General features: G+C 43.4%; 1 protein-coding gene across 6 annotated transcripts in view; it reads right to left on the reverse strand.

Moving 5' to 3' along the window:
• The window catches only part of LOC144332973 (uncharacterized), an 85,903-nt gene that overhangs the window by 33,404 nt on the left and 26,895 nt on the right, over positions 1 to 25,604 (reverse strand). For 4 of the 6 annotated variants that reach the window (XR_013401266.1, XR_013401262.1, XM_077954767.1 and 1 more), the window contains one exon: positions 15,058 to 15,243. Coding sequence is in view for 3 of the 6 variants with exons in the window: in XM_077954767.1 (XP_077810893.1) it covers positions 15,058 to 15,150 (93 nt within the window). In the remaining 3 variants the exon portion in view is untranslated. Of the gene's footprint in view, positions 1 to 7,761; positions 7,884 to 15,057; positions 15,244 to 25,604 lie in introns of all 6 variants that reach the window. The other 2 variants (XR_013401265.1, XM_077954771.1) reach the window with 1 other exon arrangement.

Consider the following 25,604-nt stretch of genomic DNA (forward strand, 5'->3'; position numbering starts at 1 on the left):
GGAGAGATAGTTAATGTGGGTGTCTACATGGCACAGACCCTTGGATCGAGCTATTGTCGGGCCTGGTCTTCATGAGACAGATCTGTTTTATTCCTCTTTTTTAAAAAAATTTAAACATTTCTCATTATTAAGACAATTAAAAATAAACTCTAGTCGGGGTGTGGTGGCTCACACCTGTAATCCCAGCACTTTGGGAGGCCAAGGTGGGCAGATAACGAGGTCAAGAGCTCGAGACCATCCTGGCCAACATGTTGAAACCCCATCTCTACTAAAAATACAAAAATTAGCTGGGCGTGGTGGCGGGCGCCTGTGTTGCCAGCTACTCAGCGGGCTGAGGCAGGAGAATCTTGAACTCGGCAGGCAGAGGTTGCAGTGAGCCAAGATCGCGCCATTGCACTCCAGCCTGGTGACAGAGCAAGACTCTGTCTCAAAAAAAAAAATCAAAAAACAGAACTCTAATCTGCTTGGATCACTCTCTGTTCCCTTTCTATTTTGCTGGAAAATTAGACCAGCTGGGAGCTACATGTACAGGAGGACACGGACAGTGGGATCAGAGAGATCCAGTCTTGAATTCCAGTTTCTTTCCAGGCAGGGCAATAAACACCTTGAGCCTCAGTTTCCTCATCTTCCTCATCCTTACAACCAGGTTTGGAGTGTCTTACAAGCAATAGACAATAAATGGTGAGTTTTCTGGTAGGCTGCTCTCTCAGAATGTAACTTCACAACTACACTTCCAAGAATTGGCCTAGTGCATATTACTGTCCTTTGTAATAGCTATAGTGTATTCCATTGTGATACTGTGTCGCAATCTGCCTGCCATTTCCCCAATACTGGGAATCTGGATTGTTTCCAGTTTTCCTTTCTTATGCATTGATCTGCTGTGAACATCTTTAGACAGATGGATTTTTTCTCCCTTAAGTTATTTCCTTAGACAAAATTCCCAGAAGTGGAATTACTAGGTCAAAGAGTAGGAACAACTCTGTAGCCCTTATTATTTATTGCCAGATGAATTCTCATTTTCTAAGAAGGCTATCAGCTGGGAGAGCGCTGCATATGAGGTAGTTTCCATATACCACTGCTGTCTCTGCCATGAGCTCTAGTGGAAGAACCATTCCCAGCCTCTCTCATTCTGTGGCTGGCACTAAGTGGTAGGAGATAGGGACTAGAGAAGAAAGATAAAGACCTGGAATGTGTAGGGATGCAGGGCTGGGAGAAGGAAAATGGATAAAGCTGTCTGCATTTAGGGATTAGGGTCTGATACGACTAAGCACTTTGATCTAGAAATAAATGATACTGGGAGAAAAATCCTTCAAATAAGTTAATATTTATTGCTTTTGTTCTATATACATTTATGAGCACTTACCTAACATGTGCCAAGCACTAACATTTATATGATGTCTGAACCTGTCCCCCGACTCCTTTTGTAATATGAAGAAGACAAGGGGGTTTAAGTCTAGCCCTGCTTAGGCTTCTCTTTGGCTAAGATACTGGAAGAGAGAAATCTTGCTTAAGAAACTATGAAGACAAAATTGAGAATATGAGGAAAGCCACAAACCAGAGGCAGATAATAAAACTGGTGGTGCAGACACAAATCAAGGATTACCCTGAGATGCGTGAATGAAAAAGTCAGGACAAGAGTGATGGGAGTGTATATGGGGTGAAGTGGAGACCTGGGGGAGATGGTAAACCAAAGCAGTGTCCTGAAAGCTTTTAAATGATGCTGTTCAAATCTCAAATATCCTTGCCAACATTGTTTTCTACTTGATCTACCAATAACCAAGAAAGCTGTATTAAAACAGTGAAGGATTTGTTAATGCCTCTTCATAGATCAAACTGTTTTTGTTTCTATATTTTGAAGGTGTACTATTAGATAAATATAAGTTTTCAATTGTTATGTTCCTAACAAATCAAACCTCTTAGCATTATGTAGTGATTTTCTTTATCTTTTTAAATGCTTTTTTCCTCAAAGTCTGTTTTGTTTTATAGGCCTGCTTTCTTTTGGTTAATATTTTCCTGACATATTTTTTCTAGGTTTTGACATTCAAATTTTTTTTTTCCTTGTGTTTTATTTAGTTAGTCTCTTGTAGAAAGGACATAGCTGGAGTTTGTTCTATGCGGTATGAGGGTCTTTGTGCTTTAACAGGACAGCTTAATCCATTTTCCTTCTGTTTCTTTCTTGCTTGCTTTATTTTCTTTCTTTCTTTCTTATCTCTTTATCTTTTTTTCTTTTTTCTTTTTTTTTTTTGGGACAGAGTCTCACTCTGCCCCCAGGCTGGAGTGCAGTGGCGCAATCTTGGCCCACTGCAACCTCCACCTCCCGGATTCAAGCAATCCTCCTGCCTCAGCTTCCCAAGTAGCTGGGACTATAGATGCACACCACCACACCCAGCTTATTATTAATATTATTATTATTTTTGTATTTTCAGTAGAGACGGGGTTTCACCATGTTGGCCAGGATGGTCTCAATCTCTTGACCTCGTGATCTGCCCACCTTGGCCTCTAAAGGGCTGGGATTACAGGTGTGAGCCACCATGTTCCTTTCTCCTTTGCTCTCCTCTCCTCTCCTTTCCTTTCCTTTCTTTTCTCCTTCCTTCCTTCCTTCCTTTCTCTCTCTCTCTCTTTCTTTCTTTCTTCTCTCTCCCTCCCCCCTTCCTTTCTCTTTTTCTGTCTCTCCCCTCCCCCACTTTCTTTATTCCTTTCTTCTCCTCCCCCCCCTTCCTTCCTTCCTTCCTTCCTTCCTTCCTTCCTTCCTTCCTTCCCTCCTTCTTGCTTTCTTTTTCTTTCAAGATGGGGTCTTGCTATATTGACCAGGTTGATCTTGAATTCCTGAGCTATGGCAATTCTTCCACGTCAGCCTCCCAAGTAGTCAGAATTACAAGGGTGCACCACTATGCCCAGAATTTTTTCCCTTATTTTGATTACTGACTTGTTTGGATTTAACTCTACTCTCTTATTACTGTTTATCCTTCTATTCATTCTGCCTTTCCTGTTTTACACCCACCCTTCCTCCCTCCTTTAGATTGACTGCATTTTTTCTCTTCCCTGTCCTAATTCTCCCCCTACATGTTTGGAATTTATTAATTAAAGTGCTTCATTCTTTTGAACAAAGTTTAAATAGTATTTTTTTCTCCAAATATGCTATGACTTCAGAATGCCTTAAATCTGATCTCCCACTCTTCTAAATTCACATGCTACTTTTGTCTATTCTAGGCTCTTTGCCCCGAACAGATATTAGACATTATTATTATTTCATTAATTAAATGTTTTCTTAAGTTTTATCTGCAAATTTACCAAAATACACATTCACCATAGGTCCTTGCACCCTCCGTCTATTCTGTCTGAGATATGATCCTTAACAAACATTTTATTAAGTGTCTGCTGTTTGTAAACTTACTGCATTTTTGTTTTTTCTGAAAATTTCTGTATTTTGCCCTTATTTTTGACTGGTTCTTTTCCTGGGTATGAGATTCTAGCTTGTTTTATGTCACTGCATTGACAATTTCATTTTACCCTTTTCTGGCTTCAATATTTTCTCTAGATAAGTCAGCCCTCAGAAAAATTGCTGCTCTTTTGAGAAAAGTTATGTCTTTCTGACGCTATCTTCTCCTTCCTCCCATCTCTAAATATCTTTTTGATTTTCTGAAGTTTTGCCATGATTTGCCTATATATATATATATATATCTCCACATATATTAATATATACACATACATACATATACCTATTTTTGTATTATCCAGCTTGGAATTTACTGTTGTTTGGAACTGAGCGTTGCTTTGTATTGCCTCCCTGTTCTCCGGAACACAGACTCTGAGGAAAAGATTAGCATGCCGAAAACTCACTCGGGAGGGCTCTCAGAACTGGGATCTATGGAGGAAGCAAAGGAATAGGACTGGGCACAGAGTGGAGCTGGGCTGTGATGCAGTCACAAAAAAAGCCCTCATCCCATTCCATAGAGAGCTCTGGTGTTCGAAGGGCCCTAAAGCATTGTTCCTAACTGGGGCAATGGGGCTGAGCTTTTATGACCGCGCAGCAATGACCCATTAGGCTCAGGGCTGCCCTTAAGGAAGGTGTGTGGCATTGAGCAAGGCAACTCTCTTCAGCTGAGGGCAGCCTCTGGGACTGGACTCAGCCATACGCTGTCAATTGCCAACACTCTTAGTAGCTGGGGGAATGAGTGCTTTGGTCCTGGGAGTGGGGAGACAGAATTTGGCTGGGGCACCACAGCATCCACACCAGTCCATACCTCATGTGGCTCAGATCCAATCCTTTGGTGTGTGTCCTGAAAGCAGATCTTTCAGGATTCTAGTAGACCTCTTTTTCTAGAGAAACTTAAAAGAGGAAGGTTAATGCTGTAAACTAATGTGTTACCTGCTGCACCTGGTCCCAAGGACAAACCAGATACTCAGCATCTTCTTCATCTCCTATCACTCCCCTCAGTCTCAGCTACTGCCTCTGCAGATTCAGATAGCTTACCTGGTGAGGGTGACCCAGACCTTCATATCTGAGGGATTTGAACTCTTGTTCCTCTGCCCTTCTCAGGCAGTGACTGCTACACTTACCTACTTACCATCAAAACTGGGCAAAAAGTATCAAGAAACACTCAAATGGATCACCTGGGTGCCAAACATATTCTTCCCTGCCCCCACTGTGTAACACCAATGCTACCTCTTCCTGATGGTCAGGATCAATTTCTCCTGCCAGGAGCCTGAAAGGACTACAGAGAAAGATGTGGCTTTAACATTTAATGGGATTCTTGCTGTGTCCCTTGGTTGAAGCATTTTCTCTCTGTGAGCCAACACTGCTAAACCTCTAGAAACCAGGGCTGTGAAAATGAAGCACAATTCCCCAAGTGAATAACTGAGAGTGATGATAAAGGGGCTATTCCTACACAAACCCCTGGGTTCCTTGACCTGCGTATTTGACCTACTGGGGACATTACACCATCTCCATAGCAGATTGGGCTTTTCTAGACCCAGACGGGGCTATTCCACCAAGGTTGAGTTCCAACCAGGAAGAAATGGAACCTTGTGCCATATAATAATAATTTACTATAATAATTGTGCCAGCCTTGCTTTTCACAGTTAAATCTTGAAACCTGGCCTCTATTTCTGAGATTTTATCGTCCCTATTCTTATTGAGATCTTATCATTCCTATTGTTACTATGATAATTGCACCTCCTTTGCTTCTCACAGTTAAATGCTGAAACCTGGCCTCTATTTTTGATATCTAATGTTATTAGGATCCCAAATCTCCCAGCATTAACTCTGGTCTATAGACAGCAGCCATCACTGAGCTTCTCCATGATGATGGTCTTTTTGTCAGTGTGTTGCCTATTGCTTTGGCAAACGAAGTGTTTTCGGAGCCCATCTGTGGAACAGAGTCTTCTGGTGGATTTACCAGTCTTACACAGTTTATTCATTCTGGTATGCACAGTTCTCTGAGCCATTCAGTCTCTCCTTTCAATGTCTTCCATAGTGACTCTGGTATTTCCACTTCACTTCTGCAGCTTAAAGCCCTCTCCAACCTTCTAAGAGTCACCTGGAGGTGGGCTAACACTGCCTCCCAGGGTCCTAGGTGGGGAGATTGCTGCCACACCTATAAACTCTCCCTCATCCAGTTGTATGGTCGGTCTCCCCTTGATCCAGCACTCACAGAGTCCAGGCCCACACATACTCTCCCAGCTTCTGTACTTGTGGGTTAGGTCCTACAGCTTCTCTGAAATCTAGTTTCTTTCTTTCCTGAATAGGCTCAGTACTTTCCTGCAAGGATATGTTTTGATTTAATTCTATCTTTTTTTGTCTTGTGGCCAAAAGGTGGGTAAAGAGAGAGGTCATGTGTTCACTTGCAGCGTAATGGTCTCTACATTGTCTACAAGCAAGGGGGAAGCACTGGCCTCTAAGAGGGAGTTGGGGGCTACTTCTGCCAGCCTGAAGAATTCAGGGGAATGTGGACACTCAACATTTTGAAGCGCATCAACCCAGATGTGCTCCTGCCATAACACAGGGTTCTGTTTCTTCCTGGTTGGGACTCAACCTTGGTGGAATAGCCCCGTCTGGGTCTAGAAGCTCTACTTCTCTTATAATTAAATCCTGGGCCTGATCCTCAGCTCTTTCTATTCCAGATCTCAGGAGATGAGAATTTCTTTCTATGCTGCTAAATATTTACTCTCAGCCTTTCATTATCTTTCTCAAAAGCATCAATAACTAACTCTCAGATATACCCATCCAACTTCATTCTCTTTATGACTCCATATTACCCAAACACCTGACCCACCACAAGATTCCTTAAATGTATATACCTTTCCAGTTCACCATGATGACAATTTTCACAACTGAACTGCTATTTCGTGCCAGGAGCCATCTCTATTCCATCTACCACCAATGATGGTGTTCTTATTGCCAACTCAAAATGCAGCTTAAAATTTTCCCACTAATATTTACATTCTTGGCTACTCTGAGAACCATCTGCTGCAGGGTGGGTTTCCCGAGAAGCAGACTTGGAGATGGACATAAGCATATCGGAACTGGGGAGCGTTCTTGGAATAAATACCTTGACAGACATGAAGGAACAGAATTGGCCAGGGGAAGAAGTTGGCATGTTGAAGCAAAGGTCTCAGCTAATCCCAGGTGGAGCTCTGGAGCTTGGATGGACCTGCAGAGTAATCCTGACTTGGGGCAAAGAGGCTGGCTTGACTCCTCTGCATTCACTACTCATTGGAGGCAGACTGCCCTCAGGAAGGCATTGTGACTTTGGATGTGCTCAACTCCTCAAGAAAGTTTGAAGTCAAAGAGCAGAAGTAAAAGGGAGCCACAGCCTGAGGAAGCAGTATGAACAAGGAAATATTTATTTAAATGAAGGAGACTTTAGTACTTTTTAGGCAAAAGGGAAGGGAGTTTTTCAGGCACTAGGAGGTCTATGGCCTGGCTATGCGTGGAGGCAGAGAAGGCGATAAAGAAGAGAAACATACACACTCGCAGCTTTGCTGAGAACTGGTGATACCGTGAGAGAAGCAGCCCTGAAAACGATGGGCCACTCAGGACAAGAGTTCCGTGTACAAGTACAGATGTGTGTGTTTAAAAGTTACTCATTAAACAACCGTGAGAATGGAGAAGTATGCCTCCAACTCATACAGATGGAGAGATCTCGAAGGGAACCAGACCTGGAGAAGGATCTATGCTTTGAGAACATCTGCAATTAAAAAAACCTGCTGAATTTAATCAGCATTCCCCAAACTTCTATGACCATGAAAATTTTAATTTTAGGGGAATGCCTATTGACATGTCTCAGAACATTCTTCAAAACACAGTTTGGAAAATGATAAGCCCAGTAATAACCTCAAGACTTTAATCAATCTCTTAATGGCCAATTTATAATCAGGACCAAAATGGAATGAAATAGAAGGATTAAAAAAAAAAAAAACCCTTCCTTATTCAATGATGCTTCCATTTGGAGGACATTTACCAAGTATCTACTATGTACTAAACCCTGTTCTGGGTCCTAAGGACACAGGGGTGACAAAAGTCAAATGCCCTGTCCTCAAGGAGCTGGCCACCTGCAAGGGGACCCAGAGGGTCTGTAAGTAAATAGTCTTATACCGAGCAGTAGGTTTCTTGGCAGGGAGGAAGTTGCCCGGTGACTAAGCCAGAGCCTATGCTTGTCCAGACATGGTCTGGACACCTGAGGAAGGAGGAAGGTGGGAACCAGGCATGGAGAGACGTAAGATTGTAAGGGGAGACCAGGATTTGGGGTAAGGATTTACCTGGACTGACTCTGCCATTCCCGGTCATGCCATCTTGTCCCAGGCCAGAGTTTTCATCTCTCTGAGCTTCTGTCTCATTTGCAGAATGAGGATAGTAATCATTCACACCTCACAGCCTCTCCCTTAGGATTACACAGGAGAAAGCGATGTAAAAAAAGTACACCAACAGTAAAGCACTCCACCAAGAGAGATCTCATGACTGACATTTCTTCACAAAGTATATTTCAAAGAAAGCTAAACAAACTCCCCCAAACTTTCCACTCTCAGGGCTATTTTTATTTTGTGATTTTCCAAGCCTCAAAATGAAATTGAAATGTAAAAAAACCATCAGCGGCTGCTTTTTATATGGTAGTTTATAAGAGTCAGGATGAAATAGAAATCATGATAGCACAAGGCCCCTAGTTTACATTCTCAGAGGGAGGCTGAGAGCTGGGAGCACTGATGACTTTGGGGAGGGCAGCTGAAATCACTAACGCCAGCCTGGCTCTAACCAGCCTGTGTAGTTTTAAGTGGTCTAATCAGCCCTGCTTTTCACAAACACAAATAAATAAAAATTGACATTACATCGGGCAACAATATGGCATGCCCTGTGCAATTAGAACCAGCTGAGTTTATGCACCCCACGGTTTACAGAGAAGGCAGCCATGCACTGCACTCTGGGGACAGATGTCTATGTGGCTTCTTAACACACATGTTCCAGCAAAATGGTTCCCAATCCCTTGGGGGCGGGGGATGCAGAGTTCTTTCAGATGGCTCCAGGGATGCGTACATTACAACAGCCATGTCAACAGACTGGTTAAATCCTGGCTCCCATACAGATGTGGGCGTAATTCTCAAGTGTGCCTCCATCTCCTGGAGGCTTTGTTCCTTAGTTATTTTCTCAATTAACAGACACTAAAAGCACCAGAACGGTGACGTGGGGGTGAAGTCTTTTACGTTAAGAAACAGTTCTCATGCTCAAACGGGTTGTATCCCATTGTTCTAATGTGACAAAACCCCAGAATGTATTAAAATCAAGTTTGAGAATGCTGTGGCCACATGGAGAAAAGGAACCACGGGGGTTTGAGAAAGAACAGCAGACAAAACCTGTTCTGGAAGCTCCACAGCCTGGACCTGCTCTTGGAGTCAAAAGATTCCTCTGCTCTATGATTTCTCTTACCCGGTCACCCAGTCTCTGGTTTTCCAGCCTTGCCTCCCTCCAGAGAGAGGCTGTACACTCTGCAGAGGTGGGGAGTGACCTTGTTAAAGTACAAATCTGAATGTGACATTCCCAAGCTGCAGGAACTGCCCACTGCCCTGGGCACAGAGCCCAAACTTTTCTTTTTTTGAGACGGAGTTTGGCTCTGTAGCCCAGACTGGAGTGCAGTGGCACGATCTCGGCTCACTGCAACCTCTGCCTCCCAGATTCTCCTGCCTCAGCCTCCCGAGTAGCTCCCGAGTAGGGTGTGGTATCTGTCACCACACTCAGCTAATTTTTGGTTTTTGGTTTTTTTTTTAGTAGAGACTGGATTTAACCATGTGGGTCAGGCTGGTCTTGAACTCCTGACCTCAGGTGATCCACCTGCCTCAGCCTCCCAAAGTGCTGGGATTATAGGCGTGAGCCACTGTGCCCGGCCAGCCCAAACTGTTTCAAGTGCTCACACGGCTCTAGGCAAGACCCAGCCCATCCCCTTTCTTCTCTAATTTCATCTCCTGCCCTGCTCTCCCACTCCAGCCCCCTGCTCTCTGCCTTCTTTGAATTCATCCACCCCCAGTCTGACCTCTGCATTTACACACACATATACCTTCAGCCCGGAACACTTTCTCCCTCCTCACCTTTACCTGAATAACTTCAGCTTTCTGAAGTTATTATCTGAAATTATCGGAATAATTTCAGATCTTGTTTTAGAGGCCACATATTATACCTTGGAAAGGTTCGCCAGGGTTTTTGCCAAGACTGAGGCTGGAAGGAGTTGCCCCTCCTGTGTCTACAGCTCCCTGTAGTAGTTTCACGGGAGCATGAACTAGGGCTGATTCCCTAACCATCTCTCCATTGCCAGACCTTATGCTTCGCTAGGGCCAGGCTGAGCTCTGTTGGCTGACATATCCCTCTGGAAGGAGCTCAATATGCAGCTGCCGAGTGAACGTGTTCAGTGAGCATCTTTCCCACTGTGTGATCTGATGAGTGATGTTTTAGACAGAGGAAACTCTAGGCGCTGCCCACCGCATCACCCCACATAGCCGAACACTTATCCTGCAAGCACAGATTGTTTCTGGCACAGGTACTAGCTGTTGTTTAAGAACACAGCAAAGGCCCTCAGGAAGTTCTGGCATTGGTTACAAGTGCTTAGAGAAAGAGATGCTTGAATTGAGAGTAAAAACAAGAAAGAAAAGAGTTAACGCAATGGAAAAGATAGAAGAAGAAAGACACAGAAAAGCACTCACAACCTCTTCCCCACCCCTCACATCTGAACCATTTCCTGACCACAAAACGATTTCTTAATTTTTACTTTTAATTATTTTATTATTTCTTTTCTTTGTGGGTACATAGTAGGTGTATATATTTATGAGGTACATGAGATACTTCAATATAGGCATGCAATGTTTAATAATCACATCATGGAAAAGGGGGTATCCATCCCTTCAAGTATTTACGTCTTGTGTTAAGATGTCTGGGTTCTGCTTATGACCTCCTATCTAACTAGTTGGGGACCCTGGGCAAGTCACTTAACCTCTCTGAACTGCAGTTTCCTCATCTGTGTAATTGTATTGTATAATTGCAAAATTATACAATCGAATTATACTCTTTTTATTATTTCTAAATGTTCAATGAAATTATTATTGACTACAGTCACCCTGTTGTGCTATCAAATACTAGGTCTTATTATTCTTTCTAACTATTTTTATTTTGATAAAAGTCTTTCAGGCCTGTATTAAAGTCATGGGATGCTAAGGGCAAAAAGGTCCAGAGAGAGCAGTAAGTTGCCCAAATTTGCCCAACAAGAGAGGGGCAGAATTCAAACGAGAACCCGGGTCTCTGATGCCAAGCTGCCTCCTCTCTGCAGAAGGCCGTGGTACTTAGGCCCGCGTGCACACTTCTCTGGAAAGATTGCGCTAAGCCCCAGAAGTAGCATGTGTGCCCTTCAGCCGGAGACTGCCTCGATAAATACATACTGCTTCCTGACTTGCAAAGCAAATATTTACTCAAAACCCACAGAGCACGGTGCATAAGTTCCTGACAGCCCCAGGCAGTTTCTAACTCACTTATCATTTATTTTTAATTTGTTTTTTAGTGCATGTATTTTCTGCATTAGACCTGGAATAAACAGAGTTCAGAGTAGATGCTGGACAAACTGAAAAGTGGTTTGTACTGAAAAGCACTAGTCTCTGCCTATTACCTCTAAATTCCAATTTCTGAGAAGTCTGTGAGCAGAATCAATCAAGCTTAAATGTCAGTGCTCCATTTAAAGGCAGTCTTTAAGGCAACACAATATGATGTCCTTTGGGAAATGCGCTGAAGAATTAAGGAGGCACAAATGACTCACATCATTTGCATAATATTGAGATTCAAGATATCTGGGTTCTGGTTATGACCTTCTCTCTAACTAGTTACTGACTCTGGGCAAGTCACTTAACCTCTCTGAACTTCAGTTTCCTCATCTGTGTAAAGAGATTAATGAGAGCTTTCTACCTAATTCACTATATATGGACAACAGGCCGAATTGAAGGTCAAGTCCCACATCTATTGACCAAGTATTAAAGGCCTACTAGGGGCCTGGTTGTTTTAAGAACTGAGCAAACGGCAGTGAACAAAATGAAAATGAAAACCTGTCTTCATGGAGCTTGATTTTGTAGGAGACAGACAGACAGTAAACAAAAAATAAGTAGTAATAGGTCTGAAGCTAAGTTGTAAGAAGAAACATCACCATGATAAGGGAATAGTAGTTTTCGGGGGTGCCATTTTATAGAGGATGGTCAGTGAGACGCTCTCTGATGAGTCCTGAAGGAGATGAGGGAAGAAAGAGTTCCCAGACAAGAGGAGGAGTGAAAACAAAGGCTCCAAGGGTAATGATTAGAGTGTTCAAGTTGGGAAGACCATGGTGGCTGGTGCAGAGTGAGTGGAGAAGGATGGAGATGGAGTCAAGAACGATGGATGGGCCGGGTGCGGTGGCTCACACCTGTAATCCCAGCATTTTGGGAGGCCAAAGCAGGCAGATCATTTGAGGTCAGGAGTTCAAGACCAGCCTGGCCAACATGGTGGAACCCCATCTCTACTAAAAATACAAAAATCAGCCAGGTGTGCTGGCATGTGCCTATAATCCCAGCTACTCGGGAGACTAAGGCAGGAGAATCGCTTGAGCTCAGGAGGTGGAGGTTGCAGTGAGCTGAGATCACACTGCTGCACTCCAGCCTGGGCAACAGAGCGAGACTCCATCTCAAGAAACAAAAAATAAACCAAAAAAAAAAAAAAAGAAGGAAGGATAGAGTTCCTAAAATGTAGTGTGCACATGTGCACAAGCATCCCTGGATGTCCCGGGAAAGGTGATCTAGAGATCCCCCATTATCATAAACACTGGCCTGGAGTCTTGCCTGTCCAAAGAGTTCCCTAGACCACAATAAATACCACTCCAATTTGACTCAAGAATGTAGAAGGCTCCCTGGTTGACCACCAACATATTCCCATCCACATCAGCTCAGCACATATAAATTACATGGTAGAACTTTTGCCTGACTTTTAGTCCTTCTTTAGGTCAAACTACTATGCTTTAGAATATTTTCTCTGCAGAGCTGGAGAACATTAATTTGGACATTGTTAGAAAGAGACGTGGGGGAGAGGTCAGCCCAGCCACAACTGCCTTCATTCATGAGCAAGATTTAATTCTTTACGTGAAGTCTGGCAGAGGTTCCCAGCCTTGATCCATACCTGCCAGTACCTTGCCTGCCTGTACTGTGCTATTTCCAAGAATAAGTATGCCGGGCATGAGTCCTGATCATAGCCTGAGAATGAGGCCTTACCTGCTGTGTCTCTACAAGCCTGAATGATCTCAGAATGATCATAGCCTGAGAACTCCTGCCAGGGAGGTTGGAGCCATCAGCAGGCCCACATGGGCCAGGGAAGCAAGGCAGGATCCCATGTCTGCTGGGCAGGCAGTCAAAGTGGGCACTGTAGAAGTGATGCCACATGCCTATCCAAGGCTCCACTGTGACAAGGGAAGGCCTAAACCTGGTCCAGAGAGCGCTAAGCCAGGCTTGAGGGGAAGGAAATCAAACTTGAATATTACGTACCTACTGCTTTCTGGGCAGTTGGTTACGCTTTTTTCATGCACAATCTTGTTAAATAAATCTTCACTAACCTGCAAAATAGTATCACTATTCTATAGAAGAGGAAACTGAAGCCCAGAGAGGTTGAATGAATTGCCCACGGCCACATAGCTACTAGGTGGTAACTGGGGACTTAGAACCCACTGACTCCAAAGCCTGGACCTTAAATTGCTTTGAAGTGAGTTGCCTTATCATGAGACGGGACACAATCCTGTTTGGAGTTGGGTGGTTGAGGAAATTCATCCTCCTTGTCATCTCAGGAGGCTGGAGAGATGGCCAGATTTTCCAGATGACTTGGGGTTTAGGCAGGGGGTGGTCCATGTTCCCTGAGGGCTCCACGGATCTGCCCTTTGAATGGGATGCCTATCTCCTTGCCATCAGAACTCTTATCCTTAAGGGCCCAGCTGCTTTCTACTGTCTGGGCAGGACTCCTGGCACTAGGACACCCTACCCACTTCCCATCCACCCAACACCCTGCTACCTAGCGCTGCCTCTACTGCCCCACACCAGGCTGAGTGAGTTAGAGATGTCAGCCTCAGCCCCTGTGTCTCCACAGGCCTGAAACACCGACTTGTTTTAGAACTGCCTGCCTCTGCTTCCTTCTCCTTCTTGGGCTTGTTGGCACTCACTCTCATTCACAGGCACCCTGGCTCATGAAATATCATCTGCAAATATGGGAATCTCTGCACCAGACCCACATTGTTGATGGCTCTGGAGTTGTTTATAAAAATATCCTTGGCATTCCCTGCCCGACGCGGTTCCGCATCATGCTGCACTTGTCGGCAAGCTTCGCCAGCCTGATAAAGAGCCCTTTATTTGACCTTTAGAAAAGTTATGACTCACAGCACCAGCTTTCCTTCCCCTTCTAGAGTGCATGTTATCCATAAAAAGCGTCAGTATAAAGGTCATGGAGAAGATTAACCCCAGTCCTGGGTTTTAAACTTTCTCTGTAGGACACGGTCGAATCAGCGGTACCTTGTGGCCGCGGGAACTAGTTAGCTTAAATGGGGACTTGTTAGTTCAGTCAGTAACATGTCCATTCATCTTGGGACTTGCTAGTTTAGCAAGGGGCTGGATGGCTTAGGTAGGATCTGGTTAGCCAAATCATGGGCTGGTTATCTCATATTTGGACTGGAAATTGTAGTTGGTTAATGTACTTGTAGAAACATTCGCTCAACTTGTTATAGTGCTGCGCTTTGAAAGAAAAGATCTGATATTTCTTTCCCTGAGAGGAAGGCAGTATAATTCTGCCAGATTCACTAACTACAGACTTCAGGTCCCACCCCAGCTAGCAAACATACCAGTGCAAAGAGTATGAATGGATCCCTGCAGTACATCAGCATCATAGGAAGACCAGCTCTAAGCATAAGCCCAACCTTTAGATCATATCCAGGACATTAGGTCTATGTTGTCTTTGAACCTCAAGCAGGGTACCAGTAGAGAGAATAGTGAGGACCAAATGAGATCATGTTCACCTATGTACTTATTCAGTGATGTTTCTGAGTATCCACTATTGCACAGACATTGTGCAAGGCACTGGGCACTGAGGACACAGACAAGATGGTATTGTGCACACTGATGATGCTTCCTAGCCTCCCTTGCAGTTAAGATTCATCATGTGACTGAAGCTTAGCCAATAAAACATAAGCAAAAGTGATGTGCGACACCTCCAGGAGTGGCCTATAAAATCTCCTACACCATCCTCCACGTTTTCTTTCTTCCTGCTTTTGCCAGCAGATGAAGAAGGTTCAGAAAAGGACTTTGAGGCCCCACAAAATGAGGGAGCCATAAAATGGATGGATCCCGGATCCTTGATCACTGCATGGAGCAGAGGCTCCTGCCAACCCCATGTTGTCTGGACTTGATATGAAGAGAAATAAACTTTCATTATAGTAAGCCACTAAAACTTGGGGATTGTTTGTTGCAGCATTTAACCTGTCCTGACCAGTGTATGGCCCTTTACCTTTTGCTCCCTGAACTCTCTGCAGACCTTACCTTTTTCTGTTCCAAGAAAGACAGACCATCAGAGAGTCCTTCATCTTCCTTCTGCTGCATCCTTGACTTGTCTATTTGTCTTCTCCCTTGCATTCTCCATCCCCACCACCCATCAGGATGAATCCATCCACCTGGGTCATTGACATCATCCTTCTATCGCTTTGTATTCTGTTGACTGTACTCTGCCTAAAAAAAAAAAAAAAAATACATTCAGCTCTCTTCTCTCCTTAAATACAAGAGAGTCCCATTCAGTATTTCAGTAGTTGAGATAAATCATCCTTCTTATCATCCCAGGAGTCTGGAGAGATGGAGAGATGGCCAGATTCTCCAGATAGATATGGGATTTGGGCAGGGGTCCATGTTTCCCTAGAGCTCCCTTGATCTGGTCCTTTGAAGGGGATACCTATCACCTAAAACAAAGCATGTGGATAAAATTTTAAAAAAAGAAATAAAGTATGTGGAAGGTGTTTATCAATTTGAATCCCCCTAAAGCAACTGACCTATTTGCCTCTGACCCTTCATGTCTTAGTCTGGTTGGGCTTCTATAACAAAATATCATAACCTAGTAGCTTATAAACAACAAGAATTTATTTCTTACAGTTCTGGAGGCTGAAAAAGTCCAAGATCAAGGCAGATTCAGTGTCTGGTGGGGGCCCAGTTTTTGGCTCATAGATAGCACCTTCCACATGGCAGAAGGGGCAAGAGGTCTGTCTCAGTCAGGCTTCTTTTTTTTTTTTAAGATGGAGTTTCGCTCTTTCACCCACACTGGAGTGAAGTGGTGCTATCTTGACTCACTGCAACCTCTACTCCCCCGGGTTCAAGTGATTCTCCTGCTTCAGCCTCCTGAGTAGCTGGGATTACAGGTGTGAGCTACTGTGCCCAGCCTCAGGCTTCTTTTATAAGGGCACTAATTTCATCCATGAGGGCTCCAACCTCATGATCTAATCACCTCCCAAATGCCCCACCTCCTAATACCATCACCTTAGGGTTGGGGATGTCAACATATGAATTTGGGGGCACAGAAACAAGCATTTCACAAGTTAATTTCTGAAGAATAGGTCAGAGTTACTATTTCTGCCTTACCACTCATTGACACCTTAGCCTACAGCAATCTGGCTTCCTCTCCCACTGCTGTCATGACACTTCTCATTCAAAGATCATTAGTGATCTCTAACTTTAAGTCCAGGGGACTGTTCGCAGGCTTTTTCCAGCTTAATCTTTCAGAAGTTCCTGATACCTGACCGGCCTCTCCTCTAACTTACCCTAGCACAATGTTTTCAGCCCTTCTCTCCCCTGGTTCTTTTTGCTGCCTCTAAATGGAGGAGTGCCCCCAAATTCTGCTCTCAGCCAACTCTTTTCTCTCTAAATGTGCTTATTTGGCAAATAGGGCTATTATTGCTACTACTAATAAAAACTAACATCTATGGGATATGTATCTGAGACAAGTGCCAAGCATACCACATGCATTATCCTGCCTAACCCTAACAAAAACTTGACGAGGTTAGTGGTGTCTTAATCTCATTATAAAGACGAGAAAGGCTAGGCAAAAAGCAGGGTTAAGTAAGTTGTACAATGCCACACAGCTGGCATGGGTTGGAGCTAGACAAGACCAGTGCTGCCCATAGGGTGCCCTTTTTCAAATATGAAATCACCATTCTCATCCACTTCCAAAAAGGGCAGCCTATGGGCAGGCACTAACTTTCCTCTGGGCAGGTGCAACCCCATTTCAGAGTACTTGGTTTGGTAAGCAGAGGGAGCATTTAGCCCCACTCGTCTCCTTAACCAAATCCCCTACTGCAAGGCACAAAGTACAAGAGTGTACAAGGAACTCATGGAACCAGAATTCAAACTCTGGCCTCTGTAACTTCAGAGACAGATGTCTCACCAACCCGCTATGCCCTACCTCACAGCATGTTGTGAGGATTAAAACTAAACAGATCATGAATGTAGAGCACTTGGCTCAGAATTTGGTGTGTAAGAAGTACATGATATAAAATAGTCACTATTATTGTCATATTATTCATATCACCATTCTCATCCACTTCCAAAGCTTCAACAAACTCATTCATCAAATGTTTAATTATTGCTCATGTGCCAAGCAGTACACCAGGTGCTGAGGTTTCAAAGATGAATAAAACACTGTTCCTGCCTCATTGTGTTGAAAATCTAGCAGGAAAGAAAGCCACAAAAACAATGAACTGAAAAAGTGACAAGCACAGTAACCAGAGGTGATACAAAGTGCTGTGTGAGCACAGAGAAGAAAGCGTTACACCAGTGTGGGTTAGGGACAAGGGACAAGCAGATTTGGTGATGGCTTCAGAAGGGAAGGGAAATTTTAAAGGAGTCTGGATTGTTAGATGCTGGCCAGTCTAGACGAATTGGAGGGACAATCTAGAGAGGGGAAACTGCAGGAACAAAAGCAAGGCATGGCAATAGGGAAGGACATAGTTTATGTGGCCTGGAGTTTGCGCTTGTCAACCAGAAGTCATTGAAAGTAAGTAAGCAGGGCTGGGATGCAGTCAGATCTTGGTTTTAGAAAGCAAGCCCTGGCATGTAGAATAGTGTTTTGCACATAGTCAGAGCTTAGTAAATATTTAGAAAAATGAATGAATGAATGAATGGCTTGAAGGAAACCTAGCCTCCGTGGTGTAAGCACTGAAGACATTCACACATCAATTTTAAAGTCCTCCGGGGCTGCATAAACATGTGTGCTCACACTGCACTGTGGGATCAAACTTGTATTTACAGAATGTTAGCACTGAAAGAGTCCCTGATGAGGAACCACTCCTGTCTAACCCTACCAACCCAGAAGCTGAGGCCCAGAGAAGGAAGTGGCTTGTTGAAGTGATTCATCTCATGACCCAGTCTCAATTTTGGCTGCTGCAAGCATGACCATCCTTGAGTCTAACGACCTTTCTAAGTTTCTGATTTGATCAGGTGCTTCCTTTAGGGATTCTGTTTTTTCTCGAGCACACATCTTTCATATTTCTATCTCCATGACTTGCTTATATGCCTGGGCCCCCGCTAGAATGCCTGCTTCTGTATTCTTTCCAAAGATGATTCATCCTTCAAGCCTCTTTTCCTCCAAGAAGCCTGACTACCCTGGCATAAGTGGTCTTTACTTTCACTAGCAGCAGTTCTTGAATACTTATTGTATGCTAAGAACTGTGCTTGGCAATTTACATTCATGCATTATTTATATGTAACACATGTAATACACGTAAAATATGTTTACATTTATTACTTAACCTTTACAAGAGGCCTATTAAATGTGGGCTATTGTTATCTCCAGTTTTCAGAAGAAGGAATGAAATCCCCATCAACATAAGAGCTAATCGTGTACTAGACAGTGGGTTAAATTCTTTCCATGGATTATCTAGATTATCCCCACAGCAACCCCATTAAGTTGGTACTGTTACTATCATTTTAACTGAACTGACCAGAAACCTGAGGCTCAGAATGGTGAACTGATTCAAATTCTCATAGAGATTACGTCATGCATCCAGGATCAAACCCAGCCCCACTGGCTTCTCAGTGAGGATGATGACTTGCCCAGGGTCATCCCCAAGCACGGGTGGAGCCAGGTACCCCCTGATCTGAAAGCCCATGCTTCACCCCCTGCCCTAGACAGCCTTCCATCACCCAACTGTCCATCCAAACCACCACTCACTTGATTCTTTTTCTTGGTTTGTTTTTGTTTTTGTTTTGAGGCAGAGTCTCGCTGTGTCGCTCAGGCTGGAGGGCAGTAGCACAATCTCTGCTCACTGCAACCTCTGCCTCCCAGGTTCAAGCAATTCTCCTGCCTCAGTATCCAGAGTAGCTGGGATTCCAGGCACCCACCACCACGCCTGGCTAATTTTTATATTTTTAGTAGAGATGGGGCTTTGCCATGTTGGCGAGGCTGGTCTCGAACTCCAGACCTCAAGTGATCCACCTGCCTCAGCCTCCCAAAGTGCTGGGATTACAGGTGTAAGCCACCAAGACTGGCCCTCATATTATTTCATTAATGAATTATTCTTTACCCGTTAGATGGTATTCATTCGTGTGTTGATTCATTGACTCTGTAAATATGCTTAGAACTTATGCTAAATGTCAGCTCTTCGAAATGTGTTTGATGAACAAGTCAAAATGGTCTCTGGTCTCACAGGGTTTGCAATATGTTGGAGTGCCTTTTAAGTGGCAATCCTCATATTATTTCTCTCTCTCTTTTTTTTTTTTTTTTTTGAGTCAGTCTCAGTCCATCACCATATTGGCCAGGCTGATCTCGAACTCCTGACCTTGTGTGATCCGCCCACCTCAGACTTCCGAAGTGCTGGGATTACAGGTGTGAACCACCACACCAGGCCCTTTACTTGTTATTAAATAATATGTTTGTTCCCATATTTTTCTTCTCTAGCTGGATCACAATTTCCTTCTGGACAGAAAATGTGCCTTCGAAACCTCAGTATCCCAACACATGAGTGCTTATGCTGTATTGATTAAATGGTTGACTAACAAGATGACTCAACTACAGAAATAATTTTGCATTTTTTTGAGTATGGAGGTGTTTGTATCAACCAGTAGCCCAAAGTTACACTGCAGAAATGGTGATTGCAAATCCCATTTACTTTTCATACCTTATAAAGTACAGCCCAAAATAAAAATGTCATGTGCTTAAAAGAAAAAAAAAAAACCTTGAAATTCATATTTCTCTTGAAGGGTTACCTTTTTTGAAGACCTCTGAGTCCCTAGAACGCCACTAAGTAGTTGCTCTATAAATACCGTTAATCAATTGGTGCATAGAGACACATTATATCTTAACAATGAGGAATATTTTTGTTAGGTTTTTGGTCCTCTAGACTTTTATTACAGCCTAAGTCCCATTGATTTTACACTGGTCCTGATTTCTTTATGTGAATTTCCTTCCTCACTAACGTAAGGGCCTACTCCCTGAGAACAGATTGTAAAGTTTTGAAATAGCTTTGTACAAGGAAAAAAAAAGAAAGAAAGAAAGAAAGAAAAGAATTTACTGCCAGACTATTTTTCCAGCTCTTACATAGGAAGTTAGATGTTGCCTGCTGGTTTCCTTCACTAAGGACCAGCTTTAATCCGTCGTGTTGTCGCCGTCTACTGGTGACAAACGGAAGGTGACTTGTTCTATAAGGCAAGGGCGTGGAGGCTTTTTGCCTTGAAAATATTCAGTTGCTTTTGTAGCTAAGAACATTTTGTTTTCAACAGTAAATCTGCCAGCCAGTGGCAGGCTCAGTTTACTCACCTGAATAAAAACCTTTCCCCAGTGCTCAGAGCCCTCCAGGACTAATTTTATGGCAACTCTTGCTTTCATTGTATCATATTCATATCCTACAATTTCACTGCATCAGAGCTTCTCCTAAGGAATTCTATTTTTCATCATTGTTTCCTATGCACCTAGCACAGGTCTGGAGACAGAGTAGTTACACAATAAATGTTCATTGAATACACGTACATGGAAATTAATTAAAGCGTGAAAGGAAGGAAAGAAGGGAGCTCCCGAGGGAGATTTTAATTTTTTTTTTTTTTTTTTTTTTTTGAGACAAAGTCTCACTATGTTGCCCAAGCTGGTCTCAAACTCCTGAGCTCAAGCAATCCGTCCACCTTGGCCTCCCAAATAAACTGCTAGGATTACAGGCATGAACCACCCCGCCTGGCCAAGAGAGGAAGATTTTCTATGTCTCTCAGCTCGTGGCAAGCTGCAGAAAGCCATGTTTGGTTTCATCACCAAGAAGTGCTTCCAAATTTTCATCAGCAGATTCTAAAACCAGGGAAAAAACTATTTTTTCCCTTTTCCTCTTTTTCTTGTAGCTGAGCAGAATTGAATGTCTGACGTCGTTTAAATCAAGGTGATTAGGCTCTCAGACTCTCAGGCTGTGCTTTTCACTCTTTTCTTTGAGGTTCTTGGTAACTGCAGGGCAGCTGAGTTATTTTTTTTTCTAGAAGGCAGAATCAAAGAAACTAGTCATGCATAGCTGTGATGGACATTTGCAGGTTGTGCTGTCTAGCATCAATCTTCCTTTCCATTAGGGGAACAAAGGGGACAGTGCCCTGCCTCCTTCTCCTGGTCACCTGGCAGCCACCGACCTGGCATGTAAGCCAACATCAGCCAATTGAATACTCTTTGACTCATGGGGGGATGGTGAAACTTGGAAGGTCATTAGAGTTATTTTATAGTAGTAGTTTTGGGGGTGAAGGGCACAGACCCAGGGGTAAGCTTGGCTGGAGATTCCATGCTTCCATCAGGAGGCCATGCCCCAGGCATAGCACCTTCCAGACAGTGAAAGTTGGGGCTCCAGCTTCTTGACCCTCTGGAGTTGTCTTGTGTAATGGACAATATTGAGTGTCAACTTGATTGGATTGAAGGATGCAAAGTATTGTTCCTGGGTGCATCTGTGAGGGTGTTGCCAAAGGGGATTAACATTTGAGTCAGTGGACTGTGAAGGTCAGAGCCACCTTAATCTGGATGGGCACAATCTAATCAGTTGCCAGCGCAGCCAGAATAAAAGCAGGCAGAAAAACGTGGAAAGATTAGACTGCTTTAGTCTCCTGGCCTACATCTTTCTCCAGCGCTGAATGCTTCCTGCCTTCGAACATTGGACTCCAAATTCTTCACTTTTGGGACTCGGACTGGCTTCCTTGCTCCTCCGCCTGCAGATGGTCTATTGTGAGACCTCACTTTGTGATGGTGTGAGTCAATACTCCTTAATGAACTCCCCTTTATATATACATCTATCCTACTAATTCTGTTCCTCTAGAGAACCCTGACTAATACATCTTGGCTCTAGCCTCTGTTCCAAACATGGTCTTCCAGACTTTCTGGAAATTTTGTGAGCCCACATTGGAAGACTTTCCAGTTAATTCCCCTTTTGACTCAACTAAACCAAAATCAGTTTCTGCTACTTGCATTACTTGCATCTGAAAAAAATTTAATGAATTTATAACAAGCAAAGGGAAAAGAGAAGTCAAAAAAAGAGAGAGAAAAAGCATGAAAAAATGAAGGAAGGAAGGAAGGGAGGGAGGGAGGGAGGGAGGGGAGAGGAGGGGAGGGCAGGAAGGAAGAGAGAAAGATCCTGGAGTCTTCTGGTTGGCAAATGTGTGCCTATCATATGCTCAATGTATAGTAGGCAATAAAGTTGGATCAAAGAAAAGTTCCTCTATGAAAAAAATTAACATATTACAGGATGCTTGTTTGGTAGTCTCCTTACCCGATCCCCATTTTCAGCTCTAGAGTCTCTTTGGGAGTCAGAAAAATTCAAATCCCCTACTCAAAGCATGTGGTCCATCCAGCAGGAACCACCTGGGAACTTGGAGAAATGCAGAATCTCAGATGGTTCCCAGACTGACTGAATCAGAATGTGCGCTTACACAAGGTCCTCAGTGCACATTACAGTTTGAGAAACACCGTCCATAACACCATGGTTACGTTGCTTTCTTTCTCATGTCTCACAGTTTTCATGTGTACAATGTAAAAAATAATAAGACCTAATCCATGTATACAGTACAAGCATATGAAATTGTAAATATTAAACCATTTTGGCCTATTCTGACCTACTACTTGTTTTTAGGATTCAATCAAACTTTCCATAGAAAGTGATTATCACAGTGCCTGGCACAAAGGTAAAATCGGTAAATCTGTCCCCAGCCTTGGTACTTGGTACATGAAGTTTTCTTCATGTAAACTTTCAGTTCAAGTTTCACTTGTTCAGGACATTGGAAGTAAACTCCAATTATTGGATGGAAGGTGAGAAGGTGATGAGTTCATTGATATAGGAGAATACAAATGACTTCACCCAGTTCCACATTCTTTCTCACGATCTGCTCTACGCCAGTTACTGTGCTAGATGTTGAGGATCCTGACGGCAGCCCAACAGATCAGAGTCTCTGGGAGAGAATAACATCAGCCGTGTGTTCAGCACTGTTCCTTGCAGACATTATGGATGGATAACAGAGTTATCCATCCATTCTTTCATTTTATTCTCACAAAGCCTTGAAATGAGCATTAGCCCCCTGAGTAAATGAGAGAACTAAGGCTGAGTCTAGAAAATGTCCATAGCCAGCAGCTAATAGATGATGAAACTAGATTTACAATCCAGACAAGGTTAGCTAATCAGTGTGCCCAATTGCCAAAATATGTCCCCACTGTGGCCTGGAAGCTTCCTGAAGCCAAAGAGCTTGGGTGTGGTCTTCTTCTCAATCCCCTGCCTCTTCTGGCTGCATCCTCAACCTCACCTATTCTGATATCCAATTCTAATACGATAAAATGTTGCCTCCCACACCAGCTGGCTTGGTTCCTAAATGAGGGACTGCTTTTAATTCTGGTCTAAGATGCAAACACAGTATCAGTCTAGGGCAGCATTTCCTGGACATCTGTAGGAAGCGTTCTAGACTTGGGCGAGTATCTTGTTTACTCTCCAGCTTTAGCTGGTTTTATCAATTTTAAGTCTTTTCTTCATCTCCATCACAATAGAGACCCAAGACCCCCAAGTCAAAGTTGCCTTACAGTTGTATCCAAAAGCCTGGGATGTGGAGAAATGCCTGCCCTTGGGTGCCCTGCCATTGAGTGTTGGGTTACCTCTCCAGCCTTCACTGTGGCCATTCTAAAATGGGTGCTGTTCATGGTACTGGTACCAAAACAGAGATATAGACCAATGGAACAGAACAGAGCCCTCAGAAATAATACCACACATCTACAACCATCTGATCTTTGACAAACCTGACAAAAACAAGAAATGGGGAAAGGATTCCCTATTTAATAAATGGTGCTGAGAAAACTGGCTAGCCATATGTAGAAAGCTGAAACTGGATCCCTTCCTTACATCTTATACAAAATTTAATTCAAGATGGATTAAAGACTTAAATGTTAGACCTAAAACCATAAAAACTCTTGAAGAAAACCTAGGCAATACCATTCAGGACATAGGCATGGGCAAGGACTTCATGTCTAAAACACCAAAAGCAATGGCAACAAAAGCCAAAATTGACAAATGGGATCTAATTAAACTAAAGAGCTTCTGCACAGCAAAAGAAACTACCATTAGAGTGAACAGGCAACCTACAGAACGGGAGAAAATTTTTGCAATCTACTCATCTGACAAAGGGCTAATATCCAGAATCTACAAAGAACTCAAACAAATGTACAAGAAAAAAACAAACAACCCCATCAAAAAGTGGCTGAAGGATATGAACAGACACTTCTCAAAAGAAGACATTTATGCAGCCAACAGACACATGAAAAAATGCTCATCATCACTGACCATCAGAGAAATGCAAATCAAAACCACAATGAGATACCATCTCACACCAGTTAGAATGGCGATCATTAAAAAGTCAGGAAACAACAGGCTCTGGAGAGGATGTGGAGAAATAGGAACACTTTTACACTGTTGGTGGGATTGTAAACTAGTTCAACCATTGTGGAAGACAGAGTGGCAATTCCTCAAGGATCTAGAACTAGATGTACCATATGACCCAGCCATCCCATTACTGGGTATATACACAAAGGATTATAAATCATGCTGCTATAAAGACACATGCACACAGATGTTTATTGCGGCACTATTCACAATAGCAAAGACTTGGAACCAACCCAAATGTCCATCAATGACAGACTGGATTAAGAAAATGTGGCACATATACACCATAGAATACTATGCAGCCATAAAAAAGGATGAGTTCATGTCCTTTGCAGGGACGTGGATGAAGATGGAAACCATCATTCTCAGCAAACTATCGCAAGAACAGAAACCAAACACCATATGTTCTCACTCATAGGTGGGAATTGAACAATGAGAACACTTGGACATAGGAAGGGGAACATCACACACCGGGGCCTGTTGTGGGGTGGGGGAAGGGGGAAGGGATAGCATTAGGAGATATACCTAATGTAAATGATGAGTTAATGGGTACAGCACACCAACATGGCACATGTATACATACGTAACAAACCTGCACGTTGTGCACATGTACCCTAGAACTTAAAGTATAATTTTTTAAAAAGTTAAAAAAAGTTAAATAAATAAATAAAAATAAATAAAATGGGTGCTGTTGTGGATTCATTCATTTAGTGGAAAAACACAGGCTGCCTGTTGTGGCCAGGCACCGTGCTAGGGGCTGGTGATACTGCAGGGTGGCAGAACTGCTATGTCCCCTAAGGTCTTCTCATTTTGGGGTAAACTGGCCCAACAGACTCTCAGCATCCATATGTCTTTCCTTTAAGGCCTTTCTTTTTTAAAATGGAGGAAACCTGCTGTATCCATGTACAAGACAGGACAGACAAGTCTTAGAATTAACAGCCCCAGGGCAGCTCTAGCTCCCCCACTCCTCAGGCAGGTAAAGTCTAAGGCAGGTATTTGACATTAGCTCCCAGTGTGTCCCCACTGGGGTTAAGCTCCAGCTTCCCAGATGGTAAGATGATCAAAAACTTCATTCTTCACTGGCCTCCTTCCCTTCCCTGCCTTGCCTCCCTACTCCCCTACAAGAGTTGCTGGAGAACACTTCCTAAATAAACCATTTGCACTAGAATCTTAGTCTTGGAG

The sequence above is a fragment of the Macaca mulatta genome, chromosome 1, assembly GCF_049350105.2.
Source record: "Macaca mulatta isolate MMU2019108-1 chromosome 1, T2T-MMU8v2.0, whole genome shotgun sequence".
Classification (NCBI taxonomy): domain Eukaryota; kingdom Metazoa; phylum Chordata; class Mammalia; order Primates; family Cercopithecidae; genus Macaca; species Macaca mulatta.